The sequence below is a fragment of the Chiloscyllium plagiosum genome, chromosome 6 (assembly GCF_004010195.1).
Source record: "Chiloscyllium plagiosum isolate BGI_BamShark_2017 chromosome 6, ASM401019v2, whole genome shotgun sequence".
Classification (NCBI taxonomy): Eukaryota; Metazoa; Chordata; class Chondrichthyes; order Orectolobiformes; family Hemiscylliidae; genus Chiloscyllium; species Chiloscyllium plagiosum.
In genome coordinates this window covers 117617334-117632104 of record NC_057715.1, presented here as the reverse complement: position 1 = coordinate 117632104, position 14771 = coordinate 117617334, and the positions used below count along the sequence as shown (strand labels likewise).

At 46.2% G+C, this 14771-nt stretch overlaps 1 protein-coding gene across 3 annotated transcripts in view; it reads right to left on the bottom strand.

Annotated features, from left to right (window-relative positions):
• Nucleotides 1–3280: 3280 nt before the first annotated feature.
• Nucleotides 3281–14771, bottom strand: part of nup98 (nucleoporin 98 and 96 precursor) — an 82724-nt gene continuing 71233 nt past the window's right edge. For all 3 annotated transcript variants that reach the window (XM_043692564.1, XM_043692563.1, XM_043692565.1), the window contains 4 exons: nt 14034–14275; nt 13131–13285; nt 11313–11424; nt 3281–6665 (listed from right to left, as the gene is read on the bottom strand). In XM_043692564.1, the coding sequence (XP_043548499.1) occupies nt 6451–6665; nt 11313–11424; nt 13131–13285; nt 14034–14275 (724 nt within the window). In that variant the 3' untranslated portion in view covers nt 3281–6450. The remainder of the gene's footprint in view (nt 6666–11312; nt 11425–13130; nt 13286–14033; nt 14276–14771) is intronic.

Here is a 14771-nt window from a genome sequence, read left to right as displayed (position 1 = left end):
TTGGAGAAAGTACAGGAAAGTCCTTTTGAGGTAATGGATCAGACTTGATCCAATTGAATTGGAGTGATGGGCTGAATGGTCTACTTTTCCAAATCCCTCAAGTTGGAGAGATTTAATAGCACTAAACAAAAAAGCACTTTGGCCCATTGTTCTTGACTGGGGCAAACTCAGTGACCTAACCGAAACCAGAGCCACTGGGTTCCCAATCTCACAAAGCCAGTGCTGAGAGAGAATTGCACATCCGGGGTCAGACATGAAAACATAATCCCAACCCAACATGCTCGGGAGAGATTTCCGATAGGGTCATGTCCTTATGGGAAGCAGCAAGGTAATATCTGGGAAAAACCCTCTGAACCAAACATCTGGGATAGACAGGGCAGCATAACTGCACCTCAGCACATGTCCCAATTCTCCAGGCAGCTGCCTGCACAGCCAATCACCGAGGGATCTTGTGATGATGATCATTAAGGAGGAACTCCCCAACTACAGGAAGTCACCAACAAACCCCATCTGTCAAATAGAGTTAGAGATATCAGCACAGAAACAGACCCTTCAGTCCAACTTGTCCACGCTAACCGGATATCCTAAACTAATCCAGTCCCATTTGCCAGCACTTGGCCCATATCCCTCTAAACCCTTCCTATTTGTATACTTGTCCAAATGCCTCTTAAATGTTGCAATTGTACCAGCCTCCACCACTTCCTCTGGCAGCTCATTCTATACACGTACCACCCTCTGTGTGAAAAAATTGCCTCTTAGGTCCCTTTTGTATCTTTCCCCTCTCACCCTAAACCTATACCCTCTAGTTCTGGATTCCCCCATCCCAGAAAAAAGACTGCCTATTTACCCTATCCATGCCCTTCATCATTTTATAAACCTCTATAAGGTCACCCCTCAGCCTCCGATGCTCCAGGGAAAACAGCCCCAGCCTGTTCAGCCTCTCCCTGTAGCTCAGATCCAACCACTGTGCCACCGTGCCGCCCACGATAGGAAGGAGACCAGAATTGCACGCAATATTCCAACAGTGGCCTAACCAATGTCTGTACAGTCGCAACATGATCTCCCAACCCCTGTACTCACTACTCTGACCAATAAAGGAAAGCATACCAAATGCCTTCTTCACTATCCTATCTACCTGTGACTCCACTTTCAAGGAGCTATGAACCTAAACTCCAAGGTCTCTTTGTTCAGCAACACCCCCTAGGACCTTACCATTAAGTGTATACGTCCTGCTAAGATTTGCTTTCCCAAAATGCAGCACCTCGCATTTATCTAAATTAAACTCCATCTGCTGCTACTCACCCCACTGGTCTATCTGATCAAGATCCTGTTGTAATCTGAGGTAACCTTCTTCGCTGTCCACTACACCCCCCGATTTTGGAGTCACCTGCAAACTTACTAATTATACCTCATGTTCTCATCCAAATCGTTTATGTAAATGACAAAAAGTAGAGGGCCCAGCACCGATCCTTGTGGCACTCCACTGGTCACAGGCCTCCAGTCTGAAAAACAACCACCCTCTGTCTTCTACCTTTGAGCCAGTTCTGTATCCAAATGGCTAGTTCTCCCTTTATTCCATGAGATCTAACCTTGCTAATCAGTCTCCTATGGGGAACCTTGTTGAATGCCTTACTGAAGTCCGTATAGATCACATCCACAGCTCTGCCCTCATCAATCCTCTTTGTTACTTTAAAAAAAAACTTTAAAAAGTTAGCGAGATATGATTTCCCACGCACAAAGCCATGGTGACAATCCCTAATCAGTCCTTCATGAGGGGTCTTTGTTGAACAGTGTTCTGGACAATCCAGCCCTTCTGTAGTCTATTCCACCTCCGGGACTCAGTATAAACCTGGTATTTACTTGTGGACAGAGACAGACAATGCAGCTCATTCTTGAAAGGTGTCCTGTCTAAAGACAGAGACTAATCACAAACTCAGCAAATGGCCAGTCCCCGGCTTGATTTTGGGATGTGTATTTATTAAATAATGCACTCAACTCTTCCTCAAAACCACTGGACTCCATTATCAAACATCGATCAATGCTCTCTGTGTGAAAGTTTACAATTGCAGCCCAATTTACCACGCTTTCAAAGACTAAGGGCCCATTATAAAAAACAATCTTTATTTCACTCAATAGGTATTATCCTGGGTCAACCCAGGTCAATCAGGATAGCAGAGGTTACGTTTCCTGACTGACAAAGGGACAGCTCAGTTAAATTACAAGCTCGAATTCCTTTCACCTTGAAGATTAAAAGGGTGATAATACACAGGCTTTTTTTTTTTTAAAAAGGACTTGCTGGAGACAGAAAGCCATGGGAGGACCAAGGGGCAACACCTTTGAAACACAGTCAGGCCAATCACTATGTGAACTAGAGAGAGATTTTGTAGATTGTTAATCAAAGGCAAAGAATTGTGGGCAAATGAATAATTTGACAGCAGAAGGGAGAAGCATTGGTACCATGGTAATGCCATGAGCCTAGCCCAGTACCACAGCCTAATGTTTGGATAAACATTTCCCCTTGTGGAGGCATGATGGCCTTAGTGGCATTATTCCCGAGTAGCTCTATTCCTAATGAAAGGCTTTTGCCTGAAACGTCGATACTCCTGCTCCTCAGATGCTGCCTGACCTACAGTGCTTTTCCAGCACCACTCTAATCTAGACTCTTAGTGGCATTATCACTGGACTGTTAACCCAAAGACACAAATAACACTGAGGACCCAGATCGAATCCTGCTACAACAGATGGTGGAATTTGAATTCAATAAATATCTGAAATTAAGAATGTAATGATAAACATGAATCCATTGCTGATTGGTGAAAAACATACCTGGGTCACTGATGCCCTTTAGGGAAGCCTACATGTGACTCCAGCAATGTGCTCAATTCTTAACTGCCCTCTGGGCAATTAGGGATGGGCAGTAAATGCTGCTGAACCAGTGACACCCACATCCCATGAATGAATGAAGAAAATGGGTTCTATGGTAGATGCTGAATTTGACAATAAAAAGGGTCTAAGAGCGTCAATGTAACAACTGTAGACAGAAGCCCATCTGGTTTGCTAATGCCCTTTAATGAAGGGTTTACCTGATCTGCCCTACCCGGGACTCCAAACCCACAGCAACGTGGGTAACACCTCACTGCCCTCTCTCAGTAATAAATGCTGACCTGCTCAGTGACAGCCAAATCCCAATCATATTGTTCAGTTTTAGGCAGATGAATGTTGATCACACCAGCAATGCTGGCCATACTCCATACAAAGAAACAGGGACACAATTCCAACCTTCACTCAAATTTGCACATTTATTAAAAAATACTGCGTTTCCCCCACTCCTACAGAAAATGTTTAAAAAGAATACTCAATCTATGAGAATTTACTTTATTTTCAATTTGTTTTAATATTAAAAAAATTTCAATGCAAATTATATCACATGACACACACACACACACTCCCACCAACAGACCAAAACCGAAAACAGATGCAGAAAGAGCGATGACCCCTCTTTTAGAATAGGATAACAAAAGGCTGAGCCCAGAAATCGCTGTACTGAGAGAAACTACCTGGGGACACTGTGATTTCTTGCACTCTGCCAGCTGAAGAATATACATTCACACATGCACACAGACCTCACGTGAGATCAAAGGAAACAACATTCGATTGCTTACACACTGCCGCTGTATCACTAGTCTGAAGCTGCCCTTGCCTCAAGTATAGTTATATCTGTGGTGTAAAATATCCCAACAGTTACACTAGAGATTACTGGAGACCTGATCTCTTACTCTCACTCCCTTTCCCTCTTCCTCAAACCAAGTTGGTCTTGGGGAGCTGGACAGTAATAGGGGTAGTGGAAAAACCCTTTGGGTTATCAGCAACCACCCCCCCCCCCCCCCGCCCCTGCCAGTGTCACACCGGCCAAATCTCAACAAGGAGAAACCTCAGTTCACAGCGCAGGGTGGGGAAGAATGTTTCTGAAGGATATCAGGAGTAAATAACATTGCAACCCCCCCAATGATAATCTTCTCAAATAAAGTCAAGTAGTAAACTTCCACGATTTTGCCTATTTATCCCATGGCTTTGCCAGTTAATGCAGTGCTGCTGTTACTGAGCCCATGCTGTCTCTCTCAGATTCATTTATGGAGTCATTCTGTTTTCAGGTGACATCTTCCTCGTAAACACAAAAGCACACGTCCCTGGAAGTCAGTGTCACTGTTGGTCTGGGTGGGGCTGGTTGCGTTGGTGTTTACAATCAGGTCTCAGGACTTAGGAACAGGAAGAAAAGCAGAGAAATTCATTCCCGCTGGAAACCTTCCGAAGTTCCTCAAGGCTCGCTCGACACATGTTTGAGGGGAATGTTCCAACAATTGTTGCAGCAACCAGAGTATCAGGAATACTGCAAAGCACAGCTGAAATCAATCCAGGCTTTTCCAAGGGATGGGGAAAACAACGTGGGGGAAAGTGTGTTGAAAGCTGTAACTCAAAACAAGCAAATCCAAGCTGTTTCTCGGATGCTTTGCCACTAAACAGAATCTCAAAAGCACCAGTTTCCCAGCCCATTGGGGACCAGCTACCACTAGAGGGGTACAGTTACTGAACTGCTGGACAGCTCAGAGACTCACCTAGGGTCGAGATGCTACGTACCACAGAGGGACCACCCTCCAACATATGCCCGATATCCTTCTAACTTTTAGATTTGTATTTAATACACTTTCTTCATTTAATATTGAGATGTTTGGGCAATGTTGATGGTTATAGTATGTAATGAGCAGACTGCTACCCCCACGGCACGACTCCATCCCAGGCCCACGTGAGCTGAACTTGCCCAGTGAAGAGGAAGGCACAGTGGGGACCTAACTGAACTCACCAGGCAGCATCAGGTGCTGAAACTCAGCTGTTTCCCAACTCCACATCCCTGCCCAGGGTTACTAGGGGCCCACTCCATTGTCACCATTGTGCTTTATGATAGTGACCCCCCGGGCTGCAACGTCATTAGAACGTAGCAGGAGAGAGATAAATGGGTACAGGAAAAAAAACACTGGACTCTCCTCGGTGACTCTTTAGTTACCTACAATTCCACTTGTATAAAAGATTTAATTAGTTGCAGTTGTAAACAGAGTCCATGGTTATACTTTGACAGTCTCACTGTGGTTATGGACAGCTGTGGGTTCGAGAGAGAGCGAGCCTCTCGTTCTGACCTGTTACACCGATATCACAGGTGATTTCGCAAACATTATTCAAGTTTGATGTATTTAACACACTAAACAACAGGATCATTCAAACCCAAAGACCTTCCTCAGAAAACGGTGTGTGCTTTAGCTGGGCCAAGCCCTCCAACTCTGTATGAACGTTCCTACCACCTGAGGTTTTATGATGGACCAATGGGGGCAGGGGGTTGAACACCTACAGCTCAGACTGGATCTGGGATAAAGCTGAGCTCCAACCTGCATTCTACCCCTGCAGGGAAGCGCGCAGAGGAACATAAACACCGATCCCTTACAGACTCGCTTCGACACTAACTAGATGATTAATTTCTCTCTGGATGGTGGGCAAGGTGGGACGATGATCAGAAAATCAGAGCCCAGAGACATACCAACAGAAATTTAAAGCCCACAGACCTTCATATCCCACTGCAGAGAGACTGGTTGCAGCAACCAGAGTATGAGGGATACCACAAAGCAATCAGGCCTTTCTGAGGGATGAGGAAAACAATGTGGGGGAAAGAGTGTTGAAAGTTGTAACTCAAAACAAGCAAATCCAAGCAGTTTCTCGGATGCTTTGCCTCTAAACAGAATCTCAAAAGCACCAGTTTCCCGGTCCATTGGGGACCAGCTACCACTAGAGGGGTACAGTTACTGAACTGCTGGACAGCCCAGAGACTCACCTAGGGTCGAGATGCTACGTACCACAGAGGGACCACCCTCCAACATATGCCCAATATCATTCTAACTTTTAGATTGTGCAGCAGGGCAAAATGCAACTCACAAAGAACAATGGTTATTGTGTTTGATCCCTCAAAACGGCTGCATATTTAACTAGATGGCTTTAAGCAAAATCAGTGCCCAATATCGACAAGTGTTTCTGTTATTGGGGTGGGGTGGGCCGGGGCGGGGGAGAGAGAGAGAAAGGGAGTCACTGCTGATCTTTTATCAACATTGCATGTCCACTTAATTACTTAACAGAGAAGTATCAAAATAGAAAGAAAAGCCATAACATCCCACCAACATGCGAGTCTCGTGGCCCCTTGTAACTTTGTTATATGGGACACAATCCATGTTTGGGAAACTGCCTCTCCAGGTTTTCGCAAAGGTCTTGAAACGATTCCTCTGTATAACAGTGGCTAGTGAAGAATCCGGGTCTCACGGCAGCATTTGTCGGAGGAACTTGAGCTCAAAGGGACAGGTGCACTGGCGCCAAATGCATTGAACGGTTCCCTCACCCTGTCTACAGGGTAGGAGGTTAAGGGCCAATAACCAGCTCCCGCAGGTAGCTCTGAGTCAGGCTGCGCAGTTCCTCCAGGGCATAGTCTTCAGGCATAGGCAGCTTGCGGATGTAAGGAGCGAGCAGGCGGAGGGGAACGTGCTGGAGACTCGGGGCTCTGTCCCCAGGTGACTCTGCACTGTGCTGGAGCCCAAGCACAGTGCGCAGCATGTTAGCTATCTGTTTAGCCATGTCTGGGAGAGATTGGGGAGGGGAAAAAAAGAGAGAGAAATCAGTCAGAAACAACTTTTAAAAGCAGCTTCACCCCATTCAAAACGACCTCCTCCCTCAGCCTCACTCGGGCCAGGCAATTCTCATTTTAATTTGAAAATTGATATTCAGAAAAGATGTAACAGGCTGGAATTCTTACCCCAGAGAAAGCAGAGGGAGTGGGGCAGACGGAAATCCTTAAGCTAATACAAAGCTTTATGAGAGTAGACAATAGAAGAGATGTCTCCATTTGAGAGGTGGTGACAGAACACAATGAAGGACATATGATATAAGCGAATCAGAAATAAATCCAATTCAGGAGAAATCTCTTCACTCAGTGATCTGAACCTGAAACTGGTGGGAGGGTGAGCTGTGAGGAGGATGCAGAGATGTTGCAGCATGGTTTGGATTAGTTCAGTGAGTGGCAGATGAAGTATAATGTGGATAAATGCGAAGTTTGGGAACAAAAATAGGAAGGCTGATTATTTGAATGGCAACAGATTGTGAAAAGGGGAAGGTGTAATGAGATGTGCGTCTTTGTACATTAGTTGCTGAGGGTAAGTGTGCAGGTACAGCAGACTGTGAATGATGCAAAAAGGTATGCTGTCTATCATAGTCAGAGCTGAAAATGTGTTGCTGGAAAAGCGCAGCAGGTCAGGCAGCATCCAAGGAACAGGAGAATCGACGTTTCGGGCATAAGCCCTTCTTCAGGAATTAGCGCTTAATTACGTAGCGAGGCCGGGCTCCCAGCGAGGCCAATCACTGCTTGTCTTCACTCCCTATCCCATTTACTCCAGTCAAAGTGTCTCACTCGTACATCAGGAAAAATACTTGATAAACTAGATGATTTGGCAGGTTAATCAGATACATTAAGATGTCACGGCTGCACAGACCTGGTTTGTGCTTCCTCAGGTAAAGGTGGAAAAGCGCAGCAGGTCAGGCAGCATCCAGGGAACAGGAGAATCGACGTTTCGGGCATATGCGCTTTTCCAGCAACACATTTCCAACTCTGATCTCCAGCATCTGCAGACCTCACTTTCTCCTTCCTCAGGTAAAGACAGAGGAAGGGGACTCCTGTGCGAGAGGCTCAAATTGTTTATTGGTTAAGTAGAGAGACTGTTTCCTCTGGAGCTGGGAGTAGGGTGTGCTCAGGATGATGTCAGGAAGCGTTTCACATAGGGAATGGATATTTGGAAAATTTTCACACTGACATCAAAAAAGGCTGTGGACTCTGGATTAATTAATACACACATGTAGATTAATTTAACGTATAAATGACTAGACAAACAAACTAAATGTAGACTTTCACAGGATAAGGCATTACTGTGACGTGGTTTGTTTAGACTTTGACAAAGGTTTACAAGAGGAGAAAGTGAGGTCTGCAGATGCTGGAGATCAGAGATGGAAATGTGTTGCTGGAAAAGCGCAGGTCAGGCAGCATCTATTAGATTAGATTAGATTACTTTACAGTGTGGAAACAGGCCCTTCGGCCCAACAAGTCCACACCGACCCTCCGAAGCGCACCCACCCAGACCCATTCCCTACATTTACCCCTGCACCGAACACTACAGGCAATTTAGCATGGCCAATTCACCTAACCTACACATCTTTGGACTGTGGGAGGAAACCGGAGCACCCGGAGGAAACCCACGCAGACACGGGGAGAACGTGCAAACTCCACACAGTCAGTCGCCTGAGTCGGGAATTGAACCCGGGTCTCAGGCGCTGTGAGGCAGCAGTGCTAACCACTGTGCCACCGTGCCGCCCACTCATCTAGGGAACAGGAGATTCGAATGAAGGGCCTGTGAAATGAGGAGCAGTTGAGGACGCTGGGTCTGTCCTCGATGGAGTTCAGAGGGAGGAGAGGCGAGGCGATCTAATTGAAACTTACAGAATACAGACAGCCCTGGATAAACTGGACGTGGAGAAGGTGCTTCCATTAGGAGGAGACTAGGACCAGAAGGGGCAGCCTCAGACTGAAGGACAACCTTTTAGAACTGAAATGAGGAGGAATTTCTTCAGCCAAAGGGTGGGGAAAAACTGGAAATAATTGCCACAAGAGCGCTGTGGGGGCCAAGCCATTGAGTGTATTTAAGACAGAGATAGAGAGGTTCCTGATTAGTAAATGGATCAAGGGTTTCAGGAACAAGATAGGAGAATATGGTGGAGAAACATATCAGCCATGATTGAATGACAGAGCAGACTCAATGGGCTGAATGGCCTAATTCTGCTCTTGTATTTTATTGTCTTATGATCCACATAAGAGACTGATGTGTCAAAGTGAAGTGCAAGGAGTTGTGGTGGGGCTAGAGTATTCAGATGGATAGAAGACTGGTTGTCAGACAGGAAGCAAAGGATAGGAATAAACAAGTTTTTCTCTGAATGGCAGACAGTGACTAGAGGGGCTCTACCTCAGCTAGTCTCAAAATGTTAGTGATTTAGAGGAGGGAATTAAATGTAATGTCTCAAAATCTGTAGATAACACTAACAAGGGTGAGCTATGAGGAGGATGCAGAGATGTTGCAATGTGATCTGGACAGCCTTACTGAATGGGCAAATACATGGCAGATGCAGCACGTGGATATAATTGAGGTTATTCATTTTGGTAACAAAACAGGAAGGCAGATGATCTAAGTGGCTACAAATGAAGGTGGGAGGGGGATGGGCAGTGAGCAGAGTGCCCTTGCACACCAGCTGCTGAAGGTAAGTGCACACGTGTAGCAGGCAGTAAGCTGTATGTTGGCTCTCACAGGGAGAGGATCAGAGTACAGGAGCAGGGATGGCTTACAAGGGCCTTGATGAGACCCTACCTGGAATACTGTGCGCAATGTTGGTCTCCCTATTGGAGGGTGGATGTTCTTGCTAAACATGTGCAGAACTGGTTTACCAAATTGATTCCTGGGATGGCAGGACTGATGTATGAGGAGAGAGAGTTGGTTAGGATTTTATTCACTGGAGTTTAGAGGGATGGGGGCAAGGGGAGGGTGGAGGAATCTCACAGTAACCTATCAAATTGTAATAGGACTCAGCAGGGTAAGTGCAGGAAGGGTGTTCCTGAAGGTGGAGGAGTCCAGAAGCAGGGGTCATAAAGATAAGGGCAATCCTTTTAGGACTGAGGGGAAGAGAGTAGAATTCACTAGCACCAAGTGGCTGAAGACAAAAAGTTGTATTTTCAGGGTGGCCACAGATACAAGTCTTCTGGCTAAAGGAACCAAGGGACATGGGGGCAGAGTAGGATTAGAGTCGTGAATTTGATAACCAGCCATGACCATAATGAATGGGGCAGCAGGCATGACTGGTCGAATGGCCTGCTCCTCTCTATGTTTATATATTTAAATTCCCATCATTTAACTGAATTTGACCATTCCAGATTATGGGAGTCAAGAGTACAAGGGGTCATTACTGAACTTCTGGGAGTAGGCTGCAGAGTGGATTAACATTCTCCCTTGTTAGACAGCGAGGAGTATAACTGACACCTCCGTGCACTACTGAAGCAGTGCCACCTTGCTGCAGATGCTGCTTTCAAATGAGGCACTGACTACACGCCCTTTGAGTACACTCCACCATTCAATGCATTTGTGGCTTATCTCAGGTTTCAACAGCACTGTGATACCTGCTCCCCCCCATTCAGGGGCCAAGGCTCTGACTGACCCAGCATCAAATCCATTCGATGATTGAGCAGCCACAGCCCTCTGCGTTAAGGAAGGCAAAAGATTCACAAGCCTCTGAATGGAATCATTCTCTTCATCGCAGTCTGGAAATGATCAGCCTCATAGTCCAAGACCCAGCCAATGCTCTAGATACCAGACCGGTATCTAACCAATCAAGCTCCTTCAGAAGCACCAAGTTCACCTCTCATTCTGTGACACAACAGATATTAGACCCATTTCACCCAGCGTCTCACTGACAGTAGACCGGTGTCCCTGCACATCAATGTAAAAGATCCTATGGCACTATTGAGGAAGAGCAGGACAAATCCCCATGGCACCCTGAGCCAATGTGAATCCTTAACCATACAGCCAAACAGAACAGAAACAGACCCTTCCGCCCAACCAGTCCATGCCGACCATAATCCCAAACTAACTGAGTCCAACCTGCCTGCTCCTGGCCCATATTCCTCCAGACCTTTCCTATTCCTGTATCCGCCCAAATGTCTTTTAGACATTGTAATTGTACCCACACCCCCACTTCCTGAGGCAGTTCATTCCCCACACATTTAAGATATGGGGAGGGGGGGGGCAGTTTATTCACATTTTCTCTGCCTCACCCTAATATGCCCGTTATCTTGAACTCCCCCACCCTAGGAAAAACACACCTGTTATTCGCCTCATCTATACCCCTCGTGATTTTATAAACCTCTAAGGTCACCTCTCAACCTCTTACCCTCTAGTGAAAAACATCCCAGCCTATCCCGCTTCTCTTTATAACTCAATTCAATAATTCATTATTGTATAAAAATATTCACTATTTGCAGCAGCTTACTGTGCACCTTGCATTAAAACAGTGATTACAGTCCAAAAGAGTTTAACTGGTTATAAGTTTGGGAGAGCTCAAGATTGTGAAAAGCAACACGTTATTGCAGGTCTTTCTGATCACCAAGAATGGAAATGATAAAGCTGTTGATGTTATACCAGACTGAGCCAGTCGATCTTTGGCTGAGAAACATTCGATCAGTTCTATCCGGCTGCACAGGGACATCACCTCGTTGTGAATTTTCTCCAGCTCGTAAGTTGGATTCTCCACCTGCAAAACACAGGCATTTAGCTGTCTGACAGAGCTTTTGTGCTGTGGGTTAGAAACAGCAGCGACACATTCCTCCCAGGCACCACCAAACGACGCGCGATCAAACCGGGAAACGTAGTGGAGCATCAATGAAAATCTGATCAGGTTCGGCTGTACAGTGGAGAAGGTAGCAGAGTTGGAAACCAGACAACACTGACCCACAATCTGAGTGACTGCTTCAGTGAAGCAGTGACTTGTCTCCCCCACTCTCCTGTGCCCTTCTCTGACAAACTTTCAGCCCCTCTATGTACACAGTAAGACCATCTTGCTTTTATATCAGAAGGGGACTAGACAGAGGAGATAGGAAGGGAGCCCTCATTGGTAAAGGACTGAGAAGGAGAGGAGATGGCATGGGCGGTTAAGGTGTGGAATGCACTGCCTGAGAGAGAGTGCAGGCGAGACACTCAGGGTCAGGAGAGGCATTGAATTAGGAGACGTTTGTCTGAAAATAATGAATGAGAGAAGGCAGGAGTGTAACAAGGTAAATTGCTCGTTTGGAAAGCCAGCAGATACTTCACAGGTTAAAAACCCTCTGTGTCATAACCATTCTGTGATGTGGTAGCGATCATAAGGCTGGAGTTATGGCCAACGTGAGGAAGACTGCTGTTCTTGAGACAATGTGATCTTTGAAAACGCTGCTGTGTCACATCTAATGCTGGAGTGAACTCCAGTTTTTATAGCTGTTTTTATAAGTCATTCACAGGCCACTCCAGCATTGTACTGTTAGACTGGATGATATTTCTCATATTAAAAGCAGACTATTCAGCAACAAGTAACATCAAAAGCAAGCCTCACCCTGCCCTGCTGCAATTTGAGGTGCAGATCGTTTGTGCATCACTAGACAGTAACCAGGTCATAAGACGTGGAGATGCTGGTGTTGGACTGGGATGAACAAGGTCAGAAGTCAGATGACACAAAAGTTAGAGTCCAATAGGTTTATTTGAAATCACAAGCTTTTGAAGTGCTGCTCCTTTATCAGGTGAACGACGAAGGGGCAGCACTTCAAAAGCTTGAGATTTTGGACTATAACCTGACTTCATCTGACTCCTTCACCATTCCTGATGAAGGGCTTATGGGCGAAACATCGATTCTCCTGCTCCTTGGATGCTGCCTGACCTGTTGGGCTATTCCAGTACCACCCTCTACTCTGATCCCTGGCATCTGCAGGCCTCACTAACTGACTTCAGACCAAGTCAGAAAAGTCACAGCATGGAAACAGACCCTTCAGTCCAATGAATCCACACTGATCACATTCCCAAATTAAACTAGTCCCCATTTATCAGCGTTTGGCCCATATTCCTCCAGTAAACCAACTCCATTGTACTTACTTTCTTAAATAAGATGACCAAAGTGATAGACAATATTCAAGATGCTCCCACAAGAACACCCTGTATAACTGATGCATAACATCCTTAATATTCAATTCCTCTCTAATATGGGATGGCATTGAATGAGTGTTCTTGGTTACAAGGTGTACCTGCACACTGAGCTTTTGAGACTCCTGCAATAGAACACTCAAATCCTTCTGCAACTTGGAACTCTGCAGTCGCTATCTCTTTAAGGAGCACTCTGCTCCTCCATTCTCCCTGCCTTTTATATGCACTACACTGTTCACACAGAAGGTATCCAACCACAGTGCACCACCCCATTTCACAGCTGGGCAATACCTCGCCAATTCCTCGCACTGTTTCCATGATGCAGATGTAGTCGTAGAAGACAGCTCCGGCAGTCTCCCAGTCCTGGATCTGTAAGCTGCACTCTGGTATGGCCAGCCTCTCCAGGAAATATTTCAGGTAGCTGTAGTTTTCATTAATAATGGCATCTGGGGAGGAGGGGTTTAAAAATTCAATACAGTATGGATTCGTACTAATGCATCAAAACATACAGAAAAGATGGACTGTCAGATCTGTAGACAAAGTTCGATTTCTTTGTTTCGCTCCTTCTCAGGATGTGACCACCCCACGCTCCTTGGCCACAGCTTAAACCAAGTGGCATGGGACTGTGGTCTCACACAGATTGCAGACTGCATCCCTCTCAGTAAAGGAAGGTGCCAGTCTCACATAGCACAGGTACAGATCTGCAAGCTCCCCTCTGAGCCACTCATTGCCCTCAATTGGAAATGTTCATTATGTCCCTAAGCATCCTCACAACGAGCACGGTGGGTGTGGAGACATCACAAGGGCTGGAGCAGTTCAGGGATGGAGCTCACTAGCACCTTTTCAAGGGCAGCTTGGGCTGGGCAAGAAACAGGCCCAGGCCAACAATGCTACATCCTGTGAATGAATTACAAATAACAACCTGCTGGATTACAGGCCGCCATACCACAGCAGTGACGGAGTGCACTGGCTACAAGATACACTTCAGCTACCTGGGGCCCGAAGCTTTGGAAAAATCCTCTTGAAACCCCTCTGCCTCTCTCCCCACCAGCTCTGCAAACCCAGTTATTTGACCAAATGTTGGTCACGGGTCCCTAAAATGTTGATAATACCTCCTGTGAAGTCCCTTGGAATGCTTTCCTCAGGGTGCTTTCTGAATGGGGCTTTGAGACCTGGGCGCCAGGCGTCGTTTACCTGATGCAAGGTACCGGACCACCAGCTGGTGACACTTGTTCCATTGGCCTGCTTCGATCAGGTGCAGTGCCTCCTTGTGGATGTCACCGTCTCTGTGAGCCCTCAGGCTTTTGGCACTGTGGATCCACTCTGCTGGGATACCGAGCTTCTCCTGCAGAAACAACTCTTTCACCTTCTGCTCCTGTGTCTCATCCAAAGAGCAATGTCGGTTTAGCTGCTCCTGCACTGCATTCCCTCGCTGCCTGACAGAAGAAAGCAGTTCATTCAAAATACCCCAGTGCCATCGGGCAAAACTTGCCATATTCCCCATCCCATTCTGGCATATACATTAAACTATAGGGTGTGATGTGCAATATGGAAACACTGACATTCCTATCCCACACACTGATATTAAAGACCTTCTCAGTGAGCTTCTGCGGTGCCGGAGCTTTTAAAGTGGGTTTGTTATTCCACTTCATAAATGGGGGGAAAACAAAAGGGTAGTTAACATCCTAAAATGGAGCTGTGCACTCAGCACTTTCAGCAGGTTATTACAGGACTGCAATTCCACAGCAGCACAAATGTTTGCAGCAAAGAACTTAGAGCTTATTTCAGCTTGTTAACTCTGCGAGACATTCTTTGCAAATACTAATCCCCACGGTCCCCCTCTCTCCCCATAGCCCCGTATCAATCCTATGGTCCCCCTCTCTCCCCATAGCCCCATATCAATCCCACGGTTCCCCCCCCTCTCCCCATAAC